General features: G+C 43.0%; 1 protein-coding gene across 1 annotated transcript in view; it reads right to left on the bottom strand.

Annotated features, from left to right (window-relative positions):
- LOC137308418 (early endosome antigen 1-like) overlaps positions 1-16,818 on the bottom strand; it is a 498,139-nt gene that overhangs the window by 64,447 nt on the left and 416,874 nt on the right. The window contains exon 28 of the mRNA XM_067977151.1: positions 3,220-3,329. Coding sequence (XP_067833252.1) covers positions 3,220-3,329 — 110 coding nt within the window. The remainder of the gene's footprint in view (positions 1-3,219; positions 3,330-16,818) is intronic.

Here is a 16,818-nt window from a genome sequence, read left to right as displayed (position 1 = left end):
TGGAACAGGCTCGAAGGACTAAATGCCACAATTGAGCTTGCATCAACTGTGGATATAGGATGTCCCTCCTTCTGTCCACCTTGTGCACCGAGGCCTCTAGTGCATCAGCAGAGAACCTTGGTGCACATACTCTTGCAGGCCTGGTACAAACTCAGATCGGCAAATTGGTGAGGTCTGGCATGCAGATTGGAGGATGTGGGATTTAGTAGTACGCAACCTTTATTCAATGTTTTAACCTAACTCATCAGTGTGTAAACATTGGGATGGGACCTGCATCTGTGTTTTACGTGTGCGATGTCTGATCTCCACTCAGACTCGAGGCAGAGAGTAGACTGTTATTTTCAGTAAATAACAGGTACCAGCTACCTTTAAGAGATTTCTAAGAAATATCCTCCCTTTAAGAGATTGAGCTCCCTCTGGTGGTGGAATGTGTGAATTGCACTGATTCCACGTGCATGGAATGGAACCCTGATTGCAGGTAAGTCCTCGGGTGGATCAAAACTTGTGTCCTGCCTGCGCAGGGGCCATTGGATGCAGGTTAATAGCAGATCGCGCTACCTACGCCTAATAATAGGTCCTATCAAATTTTTCCCCCAGAGAGTACAAAAGCAAGAAGGTTATGGTTAACCTTTATAAATTACTGGTTAGGCTTCAGCTAGAATATTGTGTCCATTTCTGGACATCACATTTTAGAAAGGATGTCAAGGCTTTGGAGAAGGTGCAGAGGTGATTTAGTAAAATGTTACCAGGGATGAGGGACTTCAGTTATGTGGAGAGACTGGAGAAGCTGGGATTGCTCTCCTTAGAGCAGAGAAAGTTAATGGGAGATTTAATCGATGTTTTCAAAATTATGAGGGGTTTTGATAGAGTAGATAGGGAGAAACTGTTTTCACTGGCAGGAGGGTCAGTAACCAGAGGACACAGATTTAAGATAATTGACAAAAAATTCAGGGGGGGAAATGAGAATTTTTTATGCAGCGAATTATTATGATCTGGAATGCACTACCTGAAAAATTGGTGGAGCCAGATTTAATGGTAACTTTCAAAAAGGACTTGGATATATGCTAAAAAAGGAGAACTTTGCAGGGCTATGGGGAAAGAGCAGGGGAGTGGAACTAATTGGATAGCTCTTTCAAAGAGCCGGCACAGGCACAATGGGTCAAATGGCCTCCTTCTGTGCTGTATGATTCTATGATTCTACATCACAGGAATATATCAATGACTTAATAAAAATTTCAGCTAATTATGATAAACCAGGAAAAAAATCTTGCACTTCAGTATATGTTTTATAAAAAGCAGAAACGAGGTTCCATTTAATACGATTTCAAAAGCATTTTTCAATGTCAAAACTGCTTTCATTGATTCTGTTAACATAAAACAGACACTTTGTAGGTCACATAACCTTTGTTGGAAAAAGTTAACTAAAGCTTACTTCAGTAAAATTACGAACATGAACACTCATTCTTTTACTTCTTAAGTCTATTTGGAATAGATTCTAAATAAACCATGAACTTTGAGATGTGGCCAAAACTGAATATTTAAATAAGATGCATCAAAGACAGCAACAGTAGAAAACTCAAAAAGTAACAAAAAAAACACTGAAGAGACTGACTACACTGACTGAATATTTTGTTTTAAATTTCAATCATTCAATTCAAATCTTTTACAATTTAAGCATACAATTGAATATGCCTCAATGAATTCTGTTAATTGCTAACATGCAGTCATATTGAAGATAATTAGGATTAACCATTTTGCCTCATACCTATGTTTTAATTCCCCCCTGTTTAAAGTTTCTTTGCACATTCAATGCAAAGATTATATATTGGATTTGTAACAAATCATATGCATTTTGAGCCCTTTTACTATTAGTATGAATCAAATGTACTCTGGATAACATTAACCTACATTTCATTCAGTCAGTAAAATGTCATACCCATGTAGTGTGTGAATTAAGTACAGATAAGCAGATGGGATGCCATAGGATTTTCAACAAAGTTATAATCTTAGCAATAAGCGTCAACTTGGCTTAGTGGTAGCACTCTTGCCTTTAAGTAAGAAAGTTATGGGTTCAAGCCCATATGTAGGATTTAAGCACTTAATCTAGGCTGACACTTCAGTGAAGACTGAGTGAATGCTGTATTGTTGGAGATGCCATCTTTTGGATAGGATATTGAATCGAGGCCTGGCCTGCTCTTTCGGGTGGACGTAAAAGATCCCATTGCACCATTCAAGAAGAGTCCCGGTGTCCTGGCCAACACTCCTCCCTCAACCGACACCATTGAAAACAGATTTAATGGTCATTTATCTCATTGCTCTTTGTGTGACCTTGCTATGTGCAGATTGGCTACCACATATTCCTACATAAAAACAGTGACTGCACGTCAAAACTAATTCTTTGGCTGTATAGTGCTTTGGCATTTGAAAGGTGCTAGGTAAATGCAAGATCTTTCTGTATTAACATAATAAAACAATCAAACATAATTTAAGAAGAACTCAGACTACTTGCACTGGATGTTTTACAAGAGTTAATCTATTTTCACTATCTTAAATAGTTTCCATGCAAAATAAAGAGAAAACATTCACACATTAAATTATGCATGAAATCATATTGAAAACCACACAAATAAGTGTACAATGAAATTCTAATTATGTGATCAGTTAAATAGTTATACCAACACAGCAGCATGTGTAAACAACTGTGACCAGAATATTTTTTAGAAAAGAGGATTGGATGTTATGCACTGAGCCTTAAATAAACAACAATGCCTGCAGAATTAGAAGCACCGCAATAACTATGATGCTTAGACTAGCTAGCCTATGTTGGCATGAGTGGAAATATTAGATTTAAGATGAAGGGTTTTGATAGAGTCGATTGGGAGAAACTATGTCCACTGGCAAGAGGATCAATAACCAGAGGACTCAGATTTAAGATAAGCGGCAAAAGAACTAGGGGAGAGATGAGGAGAATTTTCTTTTACACTGCGAGTTGTTATGATCTGGAATCCTCTGCCTGAAAGGGTGGCAGAAGCAGATTCAATAGTAACTTTCAAAAGATATATACTTGAAAAGGAAAATTTTGCAGGGCTATGGGGAAAGAGCAATAGAGTGGGACTAATTGGACAACTCTTTCTAAGAGCAGGCACAGGAACGATGGGCTGAATGGCTTCCTTCTGCGCTGTAAGATTCTATGATTAAGCAACAATAAAATTTACTCACCCTTGCTCTGTGATCCACTGATTGACATTTGAAACCATTAACTCACTTTCCTCATGGAACCGATTGTTGTCACTTTGTGCAGCTTCCAGAGTCCGTTTCAGAGCTTCCAGCTATGGTTGTAGACAGAACAAAGAGGGAGAGGGGCTTTTAGAATAAACCGGATCTCAAATTTAAGTAATTTCCAGTACAGCATGTAAAATTTTCCCTGCATGCAAATGTATCTTCCCAAGAGCAACTGCACAGTCTTCATTTCCATCCTGTTTCCCAGTTAAGACAATTTTAATTCAAATGTTAACACTTCCCTGTATTTTGATGTATTTTGAATCAAAACCACTGCTGTCAATAATTATTTCCCATGTTAAATTAATTAGCTATATGTGTAAAGAGATAAAAAATTCAAGCTTTAGGTATCGTCGTTCTAATTCTTCCAATAAATATGTTTCATATAAGCTAGGTAGACAGAGGTTTCCAAATTTCCCTATATAATATTTCATCTTGACTGGCCTTGTTTTATTCTTGACTAAAGCTCACCATAATGCAAGCTACAATACTCAGAAAAAAAAATTCCAGATTCTGGCCAACCTTCCTGGAAATGCTCTACAGATACCAACAAACATCCATAGCTATCTATTTTAGATGAGAACCTTATGTGTGCGCTCACTTCATGTCATTATCACTTGACTTTCTGTTGTCATGTTATTGTCATACTTTCTGTGTCAGTTTTTTCCATTGTAAATTCCTATGCCCACATTAGGAACATAGGAACAGGAGTAGGCCATTCAGCCTCTCGTGCGTGCTCCGCCATTTGATAAGATCATGGCTGATCTGTGATCTAGCTCCATATACCTTGCCTTTGGCCCATATCCCTTAATACCTTTGGTTGTCAAAAAGCTATCTATCTCACATTTAGCAATTGAGCTAGTATCAATTGCCGTTTGCGGAAGAGTGTTCCAAACTTCTACCATCCTTTGTGTGTAGAAATGTTTTCTAATCTCACTCCTGAAAGGTCTGGCTCTAATTTTTAGACTGTGCCCCCTACTCCTAGAATCCCCAACCAGCGGAAATAGTTTCTCTCTATCCACCCTATCCGTTCCCCTTAATATCTTATAAACTTCGATCAGATCACCCCTTAACCTTCGAAACTCTAGAGAATACAACCCCAATTTGTGTAATCTCTCCTCGTAACTTAACCCTTGAAGTCCGGGTATCATTCTAGTAAACCTACGCTGCACTCCCTTCAAGACCAATATGTCCTTCCGAAGGTGCGGTGCCCAGAACTGCTCACAGTACTCCAGGTGTGATCTAACCAGGGTTTTGTATAGCTGCAGCATAACCTCTGCCCCCTTGTACTCCAGTCCTCGAGATATAAAGGCCAGCATTCCATTTGCCTTCTTGATTATTTTCTGCACCTGTTCATGACACTTCAATGATTTATGTACCTGAACCCCTAAGTCCCTTTGGACATTCACTGTTTTTAACTTTTTACCATTTAGAAAGTACCCTGTTCGATCCTTTTTTGATCCAAAGTGGATGACCTCACATTTGTCTACATTGAATTCCATTTGCCACAGTTTTGCCCATTCACCTAATCTATCAATATCGCTTTGTAATTTTATGTTTTCATCTACACTGCTTACAATGCTAGCAATCTTTGTGTCATCGGCAAACTTAGATAGGAGACTTTCTATGCCTTCATCTAAGTCGTTAATAAATATTGTGAATAATTGAGGCCCCAAGATAGATCCCTGCGGGACTCCACTAGTCACATCCTGCCAATGTGAATACTTACCCATTACCCCTACTCTCTGTCGCCTTTCGCTCAGCCAATTTCCTAACCAAGTCCGTACTTTTCCCTCGATTCCATGGGCTTCTATCTTAGCTAACAGTTTCTTATGTGGGACCTTATCAAATGCCTTCTGGAAGTCCATATAAATAACATCCATTGACATTCCCCTGTCCACTACTTTAATCACCTCTTCAAAAAATTCAATCAGGTTTGTCAGGCACGACCTACCTTTCACAAATCCATGCTGGCTCTCTCTGATTAACTGAAAATTCTCGAGGTGTTCAGTCACCCTATCCTTAATTATAGACTCCAGCAATTTCCCCACAACAGATGTTAGGCTAACTGGTCTATAATTCCCCGGTTTCCCTCTCTCTCCTTTCTTAAAAAGAGGAGTGACGTGCAATTTTCCAATCTAGAGGGACAGTTCCTGAATCTAGAGAACTTTGAAAGATTATAGTTAGGGCATCTGCAATCTGCTCACCTACTTCCTTTAAAACCCTGGGATGGAAACCATCTGGTCCTGGGGATTTGTCACTCTTTAGTGCTGTTATTTTCTTCATTACTTTCCTTTATTTATGTTAATTTTATCGAGTCCCTGTCCCCGAACATTTATAATGGAAAATACGCATATCCCTCTAATTGTGCAATCTGGCCACAAGGTTCCCATAATTTTCTCAAAATGCTTTCTGAATCTTTTTATACATCTGCCATATTTTTCCCTTAGTAACTAAAATTTCTAAGTCCAAAATAAGGGTTTAAACAAAATAAAATATACATTTCACAATATGATTAAGTTTATCTATTGAATTTTTTTAATGCCTTCTGTAAAGTTTTTAAAGTGTCCTAAATTTGGATTGTGCAGTCTGAGCATGCACAGTATCCTAATTTCCCAGGATACGTAAGTATTGTTCAATGCAGAATATTTTTTCATTAGCTTTTAGCAGTTTCTCCTCAGAAGTTTTTCAAAATAATTTGAAGAATAGCTAATGGACACATTCAAAAGCTTAACTGAGGTAAAATTCATATTAGTGTTTTTAAAAAAAAAATAGAAATGCTGTGGGTGCATGTGTGCTAAGAGAGAAAAAAATGAAAGTGTTCTGATTACACACCAGTTTGAGCCTTTGCTTATTAAATTCTGGCCACCAAAGTTACTCTGCTCCACCTCCAATAGTGCCCTATTTTGAGGGCATCCCTTAGGGTCATATACTGGGTTCTTCCCTGGTTGATTCATTAATTATATTAATTCTCTTGGATCTGGAGCTGCAAGTTCCTCATTACTAGCTGAATGCTTCTCTGTTCCAATTGAAAACTAAAGGTTAGTTTTACAAATTTGTGCTCCCAGAGTGGAGCTTCACCCATTGGGAGCACACATCATGAATTTAGGTGCGTGCTTCCCAAAATTTGTAAAAGATTCAATTAATGGATAAAAAATCGTGGGGATCATGTGCCCAAATTCTATATATGCGTTCCCATGGGTGAAGTTCCATGCCGGGAACATGAATTTGTAAAATTACCATAAAATTCAATTTTATTGTGCTAATTGATTGGGTTCTGGGTGCTTATTTCCCACAAAGGTACTCTAGGTACAAAGGAAGGAACTGATAATGAACATCACAGAAGAATTGTAAACAATTTTACAACACCAAGTTATAGTCCAACGATTTTATTTTTAATCCCACAAGCTTTCGGGGGCTTTCCCCTTCCTCAGGCGGTGTGGAAAAGACTATAACTTGGTGTTGTAAAATTGTTTGCAATTGTTAACCCCAGTCCATCACCGGCATCTCCACATCATCACAGAAGAAGGCATTGATATAACTAGTGGGAAAGAGGCAGTAGCTGTAATGGTTCTATAATCCCTGCATTTCACCGGCATTGTATATCAGAAGTGTTCTCTGCAGCCAAGAGCGAGAGTTCCGAAGGCTGTGTTGCCTACCTGGTGCCAGGGTTAAGGACATCTCCTCAGGGCTGGAGAGAAACTTGGAGTGGGAGGAGGAGGATCCAGTTGTCATGGTCCACGTAGATACCAACGACATAGGTAGGACTAAAAAAGAGGTTCTGCTGAAGGAGTTTGAGCAGCTAGGGACTAAATTAAAAAGCGGAATCACAAAGGTGATAATCTCTGGATTATTACCTGAGCCACGAGCAAATTGTCACAGGTTAAATCAGATCAGAGAGATGAATGCGTGGCTCAAAGATTGGTGTGGGAGAAGTGGGTTTCGATTCATGGGGCACTGGCACCAGTACTGGGGAAAGAGGGAGCTGTTCCATTGGGATAGGCTTCACCTGAACCATGCTGGGACCAGTGTTGGGACCGAATAACTAGGGCGGTAGAGAAGGCTTTAAACTAAATAGAGGGGGGAGGGCTCAGGTGGGGCGAAGTTTAGATTGATAAAGAGAAAAGACAAGGAAGTAGTACAGGGAAGTGATGGGGGTAATGATAAACAGAGTGTGTCAGGAAGGGACAGAGCATACAAACGTAAGAGTGCACTAGCAAATGGGGCCGGGGTAGGAAAAAATGGTAAAAAGACAAAATTAAAGATTCTTTACCAGAATGCGCGCTGCATTCGCAATAAGATAGATGAATTGACAGCACAACTAGAAACAAATGGGTATGATCTAGTGGCCATTACAGAGACGTGGTTGCAAGGTGACCAAGGTTGGGAGCTAAATATTCAGGGTTATTTAACATTTTGGAAGGATAGGAAAAAAGGTAAAGGGGTAGCTCTGTTAATAAAGGATGAAATTGGTATAATAATGAGAAATGATCTTGGCTCAGAAGATCAAGATGTCGAATCAATTTGGGTGGAGGTAAGAAATAGCAAAGAAAAGAAATCACTAGCTGCACTCCAGGGCAAAATATAAATCAGGAAATAAGGGGGGCTTGTAAAAAAGGTAATGCAATAATCATGGGCGATTTTAACTTTCACATAGATTGGACAAATCAAATTGCCAAAAATAGCCCAGAGGAGGAGTTCATAGAGTGTATTAGGGACTGTTTCTTAGACCAATACGTTGTGGAACCAACCAAGGAACAGGCCATTTTGGATCTGGTAATGGGTAACGAAATGATCTTAAAATAAAGGATCCCTTGGGATAGAATTTCACACCCAGTTTGAGAGCGAGGATCTTGGGTCTGAAACTACTGTATTAAACTTAAATAAGGGCAATTATAAAGGAATGAGGGTGGAATTAGCTAAAGTGGACTGGGTAAACAGGCTAGATGGTATGATGGTGGATAAGTAGTGGCAAACATTTAAAAAGATATTTTATGACTCGCAACAAAAATATATCCCTGTGAGGAGGAAAGACTCCACAAAACAGGTGAACCAACCATGGCTAACTAAGGAAGTCAAGGATGGTATCAGGTTAAAAGAAAAAGCATACAACATGGCAAAGATTACTGGTAAGCCCAAAGATTGGGAAAACTTTAAAAACCAGCAAAGGATGACTAAAAGAATAATAAAGAGGGAGAAAATAAATTATGAGAGTAACCTAGCAAGAAATATAAAAACTGACAGTAAAAGCTTCTACAAGTATATAAAAAGGAAGAGGGTAGCTAAAGTAAACATTGGTCCCTTAGAGGATGAGACTGGGGAAATAATAATGGAAAACAAGGAAATGGCAGAGGAATTGAACAGATATTTTATATCTATCTTCACAGTAGAAGACACTAATAACATACCAATAATAGTAGAAAATCAAGGGGAAAGGGGAGGAACTAAAAACAATCACTATCACTAGAGAAAAAATACTAGGTAAACTAATGGGTCTAAAGGCTGGACCTGATGGTTTGCATCCAAGGGTTTTAAAGGAAGTGGCTACAGAGATAGTGGATGCTTTGGTTGTAATCTTCCAGAATTCACTAGATTCTGGAAAGGTCCCAGCGGATTGGAAAACCGCAAACGTAACATCCCTATTCAAGAAGGAATAGACAGAAAGCAGGTAACTACAGACCAGTTAGTCTAACATCTGTCATTGGGAAAATGCTAGAATCCATTATTAAGGAAGTAGTAGCAGGACATTTGGAGACTCATAATACAATCAAGGAGAGTCAACATGGTTTTATGAAGGGGAAATCATGGGCTCGAATTTAGCAGGCCTGCGGGTTCCCAGCGGGTGGTCCTCCGGGAGCGTCGAAAACGCGAACGGCGAAATTAGTGGGTTGCCCACGCGATCGTAGCAGGCAATCCACTAATAGGATCCAATTACCTGCTCCTCCGGGGTCCACGGCGCTGGTCTGCGCGTCGATCGGGCTGCGCATGCGCAGTACGATCTGTCAGCTGGAGGCTCTCGAGTTAAAGGGGCAGTCCTCCACTGACAGATGCTGCAACCAATGGGACAAATTGCAGCATGGAGCAGCCCAGGGGGAAGGCTGCTCCCAGTTTAATGATGCCTCACCCCAGATATCATCAGATGGGGTGAGGAGGAGGGGGAGGACACAGATCTTCCCCCCGGCGGGCGGGAGGAAGCGGCCTGCCTCTGCCACCAAGAAGGCCTGGCTCGAGGTGGCAGAGGGGGTCACCTGCGCCACCAACATATCGCCCACCTGCATACAGTGCAGGAGGCGCTGCAATGACCGCAGTAGGTCAGCCACAGTGAGAACACGAAGTCTTTCCCCTACACTCCGTCTGCCACAACACTGCCCCCACCCCAAATCTCCTTCAGCACCGCCAACACTATTCTGTCACATCACCCTTCATGCCCACTTACACCCCATCCTCATCTTACCTCCACCTACTCACCTCGCCAGTACTCATCCTGCCACTAACACGCGACCCAATCCTCATACAATCTCATGGCTCCATCCCATACTCACCCTCTCGTGCATCTCCCTCACGGCCAGCCTCACTCAACCTGCCACCACCTGTGCTGCAGCCACAGGGCATGCATCACATATGTGCAGTAGGCAGGGTAAGGCAAACGTCTCGTCAGCATGAAGGGGGTGCACAAGGGTGTCTGAGGGTTTGTCATGGGTGTTACCCATATTGAATTTCAGAGCCACAAACAGCACACATTATATTGACACCACCACTGCCATGTCTCCGCGAATCCTGTCCATTGTGTCCAATAATGCCCGCTCCTGGGTATCACTATGAGGACCCACCACTGATGCCACCCATCGTGTTACTGCAGAGTAGGTGCAGGTGTATTTGCAGGGCTCGTCCGCGCAGACAACTGAGAGACATCGGCGGTGTTGCCGGCTGCACCCTGGAAGGATGCGGAGGAGAAGGTGTGGAGGACAGTGGTGACTTTGCCAGCGACAGGTAAGCAGTTGGTGCTGGGGCCAGCCAGGAGCAGCTCGGCATGAAAGAGGCTGCAGATCTCCACGACTACATGCCGAGCGAATCTGCGCCTCCCTGTGCACTGCTGCTGGGAGAGGTCCGGGGAGCTGCGCCTCGGTCTGTGGACCCTGTGGCGAGGGTAGTGCCCTCTGCGACGCGTCTCTCTCTGCGGTAGCCCTCCCTCCTGCTGTGCAGGTGGGCGTGCAACCACACCGTGTTGGGGGGATCCACGTCTCTGCGGCGGACGGCGTGGACTGCGAGGCTGCTAGTGGTGGTCATGCTCTTCGTCCTCCGAGGGTGTCCACACACCACCCAACTGGCAGGTGTTGGTCTGAGGGGTTGTGCAGGGTAGGTGTGTGGGTCCTCGGACTGGGGCTGCGGTTTCGTGTCGGTCTGTCCTCTGGCTTGGCCGGGGGGTGGTGGGGGGCAGGGGTTGCCCTATGTGACGCGGTGGCCTCCTGCGTGGGTGAGGGCGCTCCCCCGTGGAGCGCACCTTGGCACCTGCCACAGGCTGCTGGCTGCAACACGCCTGGTTTGAAGGGTCCTGTTTCCCCCAGTGTGGGAAACTGACTGCTTTGAACGTAAAATCCCACACTTCCTCTTTTGACAGCTGCTTCAGCTCATTAACTGACCACAACGAGCAAGTTAAGTGCTCTCAAGTGGAACCCCGCTGGCTTTAATTGCCTGCGGGATTCCCACCAGCGGGGCTTGCGTGCGCAGCCCCGCACGTCAGCGCGGTACCCGGACGTGGCCGGGATTTCGTCCGAATCCGGTCACGTGACCGGAGATCGGGATTTTCGGGGCCCCCCCGCTGGAAACCCGCAGGTAACCCGACCCTAAAATCGAGCCCCATGTCTGACAAATTTATTAGAGTTCTTTGAGGAAGTAATGGGCCGGGCGGATAAAGGGGAACCAATGGATGCAGTATATTTGGATTTCCAAAAGGCATTCGATAAGGTGCCACATAAAAGATTACTGCACAAGATAAGAGCTCATGGTGTTGGGGCTAGTATACTGGCATGGATAGAGGATTGGCTAACTAACAGAAAACGAAGAATCAGGAGAAAAGGGTCATTTTCACAATGGCAATCTGTAACTAGTGGGGTGCCGCAGGGATCAGTGCTGGGGCCTCAACTATTTACAATATATATCAATGACTTAGATGAAGGAACAGAGTGTCTTGTGGCCAAATTTGCTGATGATACAAAGATAGGTGGAAAAGCAAGTTGCGATGAGGACACAAAGTGTCTGCAAAGGGATATTGACAGGTTAAGCGAATGGGCAAAAATTTGGCAGATGGAATATAATGTGTGAAAATGTGAAGTCATCCACTTTGGGGGGAAAAATACAAAAGCAAAATATTATTTGAGTGGAGAAATACTACAAAATGCTGCGGTACAGAGGGATCTGGGTGTCCTCGTACATGAAACACAAAAAGTCAACATACAGGTGCAGCAGGTAATCCGGAAGGCAAATGGAATATTGGTCTTTATTTCTAAGGGGATGGAGTATAAAAGCAGGGAAGTCATGCTACAACTGTACAGGGTGCTGGTGAGACCGCACCTGGAGTACTGCGTACAGTGCCCTTATTTAAGGAAGGACATACTTGCATTCAGAGAAGTTTCACTAGGTTGATTCCAGGTATGGAAGGGTTGTCTTATGAGGAAAGATTGAACAGGTTGGGTCTATACTTATTGGAGTTTAGAAGAATGAGAGGAGATCTTATTGAAACATACAAGATTCTGAGGGGACTTGATAGGGTAGGTGCTGAGAGGATGTTACCCCTCATGGAGGAATCTAAAACTAGGGAGCACAGTCTCAGAATAAGGGGTCGTCCGTTTAAGACGGAAATGAGGAGGAATTACTTCTCCCAGAGTGTCGTGAATCTTTGGAATTATTTACCCCAAAAAAGCTGTGGAGGCTGAGTCATTGAATACATTCAAGGCTGAGTTAGACAAATTTTTGATCAGCAAGGGAGTCAAAGGATATAGGGAAAAGGCAGGAAAGTGGAGTTGAGGTAAAATTCAGATCAGCCACGATCTCATTAAATGGCAGAGCAGGCTCGAGGGGCCAAATGGCTTACTCCTGCTCCTATCTCTTATGGTCTCTTATGGTCTTATAAACTTGTAGAGGGTTCTTGTTAAAAAAAAATGCATTAAGGACAAAATTGTTGCCATCACATAATATTTTGGCATGATTTTGGTGGCCTGTCTGAAGACCATTACGCACTTCTGAAGGACGTGTATTCCTATTGGGAGAAAAATCCTGACATAGACTGGAACCAGGATCATGCGAAGTGATGTCCAGGAAAGTTTTAACTCCTTATGCAAATTGACTCTGAGGAATAGCTTGCATCATTTGAAGCACCAATTCCGTAACTCCCTCTGGCAAGATACTTTGCAGAAGTCAGTTATGATAAATATGTAATTAATTACTTAGTGTGCAGGTGGGTAGTTATTACAGACAAGTACTTTGTGAAGTCATCTGTCCACCATCAGGGCAGGTAGAAACTTCTTGCAGCACTCCTTTACGACTGTTTGGAAGTGGGCATTTTATGAATCTGTGTATCAAAACAGTTCACAAGTACAGTGCCTGTAAAATGATACACAACAAATCTCCTTTATGTTTGTTCTCAATTTCCTCAAATCAAAACTCTTCTATCCTTTTGAAGCTACAAAATAATATATATTCCTTCTCTTAATGCTCTTGGCCTCAATAATATAGGACTACAATAGCTCAACCTCTTACTGCCTTGCAAACGGCCTTAAAATGTGACTGTTAGTGCAGTACTTCCTGAGCTTTGGGAAATGCTCATTGACATACAGTACACTACCATTTCCAATTGTTTTCCTTACCTAGGCATCTGAGGGCTGATTCTAACTTTTGGTGGTAGCATAAAACGGGTGGTAGTGGATCAGCTGCCCGTTATAAATCCCACCCAACTTTCCTTTTCAATGACTTTAATAGAAATAAAATTGGAGGGGTTGTATAACGGTCAGCCGATCTACTGCCCCCGATTTTCCACCACCATCAAAAGTTAAAACCAGTCCCACTGAGTTGAATGGAAAGCAAAATTGGGTGTGGTATATAACAGGCAGCAGATCCATTACCGCCCATTTTTCACCACCATCGAAACCTAAAATCAGCCCTCTGTTGTCTTTAAGTGATTAACAGTGAATCAAAATTACCGTACTAGGTTTAGTTGTCTCTGGATTGTTAAAGTGAAAGACCAGCATCACTGAAAAGTGTTATAGTAAATAGTGGTGGGGTTGGCAATTTAGGAACTTGGACCCGGACACAGATGAGTTCTTTGAAGGAATTGTGGTTGAGAATGAAACTAGAGTGATTCTGGCTTGCATGTATTATAGAGAAGGAAGTGGATGAGAGTGTCAACGTTAGAATAGATCTGGCTTTTTTGTTCTGCCTAACTTTGGTGAAAACCTTCTTTATCTGGAGTTAAGTGGCAGGCACACTCAATGGAGTTGTGGCAATAATGTAGGATCAGAGGTAAATTACTCTTTCTGTATCAGTTACAGACTGGATATGCTCACTGCATGGCTACTGCTATCACAGGAAAATAATCATACATCACAGCTACTGTTAAATATAGAGCTATGAAGGCAATATCCAATATAATTCTATAAGTCAAACTGAGCATATTGGTACTCTTGAGTGTTCATGAAGTGATGGAGCAATAAAGTGTGTCATTCTGCTAATTTGGTCAACCAAAGTAGCCCCATAAACTGCTGTTTTTGGTGGAAAGTTTTTAGCTTTAGAATTTTTATTGAGATATTAATTTCAACCCCAGAGTTGGCCAACCATTCTAACTTTTCCTAGCCTTTTATTCCCTTGGATTTAGTTGCAGTAAACTCTCTCCAAATTGAAGCATTTGTTCAATTGTTGTTATGAATTTAATCTTCTGACATATTCTGTATTATCAAATGTAATTCTATAGAGCTATCTTCAGTTATATATATAGAATAAGATAACAGGGAGTGATTATCTAGCTGTAGGTGCGATTAAAGGGCTCAGATGATGTCACTGATCACCTGAGCAAAGGTTGGTTAATTTATATCCATCATCTGCACCTTAAAATTACATTACAATCCTGTAAAGTGTCCCATTTATTGATTATAATCGGGATCATAAAAATCATTTTTTTTGTTGATTTCCACTGATAAATTTGTGGATTATTTTAGGTGGATGAATCGATTAAAAAAAATCAATTTCCTCCCAAACGTGAAAAAAAACCTGTGTAATTTCCCATTGTTTTCTCATAAAAATCAGATCCAAAGATTGGTGCATGTCAAAACAGTGACGCTTACACACTGATGATGACATGGATGTGATGTGCAGGTATCTTTGGGTCTGATTTTCAGCAGGAAAAGAAATGAAGGGATGTGCAAATTGGATTTTTTTTTAAAGGGGACTTTAGTACCATATTAGTTCCCTGAAGACTGAGGTCATCAATCAAAGGCTGACTCAGGTCACACGCCAAGGCATTATTTACTAAAACCAAGATTGCAACTGTTTCCCCATGCATAATCTCCAATGATTTTTATCACTTCCTCACCTCCCCATTTGTGAACCCACCACTCCCACTCACCCCAAACCTGATGCAATGTGACGAATCTGTCTAATACTCACTGTCTGATGCATCTGTTTCACTGTCAGCCTGACCCAAAGCCATGCATCCATCAGGTGAACATAGCACCTTCACCCACTCACACGTCTGTTCTTTCTCCCCTTGTAGGAGAAGAGCGCGCAAAATGCAAGGGAAAGGAATAGAACTGGAGGGGGCTGACCGCAAATATTACCCTTGACAGATGTGGAGGAGGAGGCGTTGGACATCAATCGCCCGGTTGCGTGCCTGGCCATCGGAGATGGCGAAGTTGGCAACCTGCAAATGGTTGGTGACGGAACTTTAACACCCTTCACACACATGTTGAATTTATGTTATCAATGATTGACCTGTTGCACACCTCACAATGCTCATTGGAAACTAACTTCTGCAATGATTTTTTAATATTGCTTAATGTTCTCTTCCAGGGCCTTCACGGATTGATGAGGAAGCAAGCGCCATGGAAGAAGGTGATTGCTCAGAGGAGCTCAATTCCCCTGAGGACGCACCGTCACATCATATCCAGCCATGCACCTACTGAGATACTCGCACTTCGTTGGATCCTGTTAGGCAGATAGTTGGGTTGTCACCTGGTGATTCACAACTCACAAGTGCACACAAGCAGACACTGGTGGCAGGGGCAGCTGTGGAGAGTCCGCATCAGGGGGCGCACTCCTCTCCAAGCTCTGCTCAGCTGGACACAGATGATGAACTCCGGGGGACATCGTTAACATTGAGAATGATCGAGGTACAACTCCACTTTGGCGAGGTAATGGAAAAAGTGTCATGCACACTCACCGCAATAGCGGAGAGGATGGAGGAGTCAAACAGCTAATGGACTGGTGGCGCAGGTAACTGTGGGAATGTTTTTATTGGAGAGACTGGCAGCCTCTATTGAGCTTCAAGCGCGGCTCTCAAATGAGTCCATGCAGGCCATGACATGAGCTGTGCGGACTCCGGATGTCAACATATCTGCCGCCGTAAACAGTTAGACAGAAACTTCATCCGTGACCTTAGAAACGCCACATCTGCTCACCAGCCTGCTGTCCAGCAGAGTGGTGGGAGTGATGTTGTGCTGGCCAGGGAGAGGGATGATGGCAAAAAGGGACATGGAAGTGGGGACTCCACTCAAAACGCTCCCATGTCTCACCTGTTGCCCTCCCCCCTCAACCAGTAGCTGCAACATTGCCTCCTCTCCCAATGGCCGAGTCTGCACCTACACAGGTGCAGGTGGAGCAGTCTTTGGTGGGGCCTTCACAGGCTCCAAAACCCAGAGGGCGTAGGCTGAAAGCATCTCATCAGTCAGGGCATGAATCAGAGCAACCCGCCACTACGTCCGATGAAGCCACAGGGGATGCACCATGTAGAAGCGATAGGAAGTAGAAGGCTAAGGTTTTGTATGCACAAGGGTATTTGACGCAATGTCATGTATTTCATTTATATTTGTTTTTGGTTAAATGCACATTGCAATGTTATAATTCTCACCACTGCCACATCTTGCCCTTTTGTGGAATTGCCCATTTGTGTGCATCATCATGAACGCCAAGACTTGATGCCACCCATTGGGCGCGTTTACAATAGGTGTATGCGCGGTTGAAGGACTGTTTTATGCAAACGGAGGGTGGGGGCTGGTGTTGGTGGTGGTGGTGGTTGTTCTAGGGGGATGGGATAGCCCAGGATGTAGCTTACTGGAGGGAGAGCTCGCATCTTAGTTCTGCTGCAGAGGGCACAGATGAAGATCTCAAGGGCACAGCCTGCATTAAAAGACTGAATCCTATACACCTTTGTGTACAGGCCAGCTTACCAGTGAGCTTGCGCACAATGGCACAGAGTATGAAGGAGTCCAGCTCTGGCTCTTGTTTGGGGTTGTTCAGCATGACATTGAGAACATGTAGTCAACCAGAGAGCGA

This window comes from Heptranchias perlo, chromosome 3 (assembly GCF_035084215.1).
Source record: "Heptranchias perlo isolate sHepPer1 chromosome 3, sHepPer1.hap1, whole genome shotgun sequence".
Taxonomy (NCBI): Eukaryota; Metazoa; Chordata; class Chondrichthyes; order Hexanchiformes; family Hexanchidae; genus Heptranchias; species Heptranchias perlo.
This window is presented reverse-complemented; position numbering and strand designations above follow the sequence as displayed.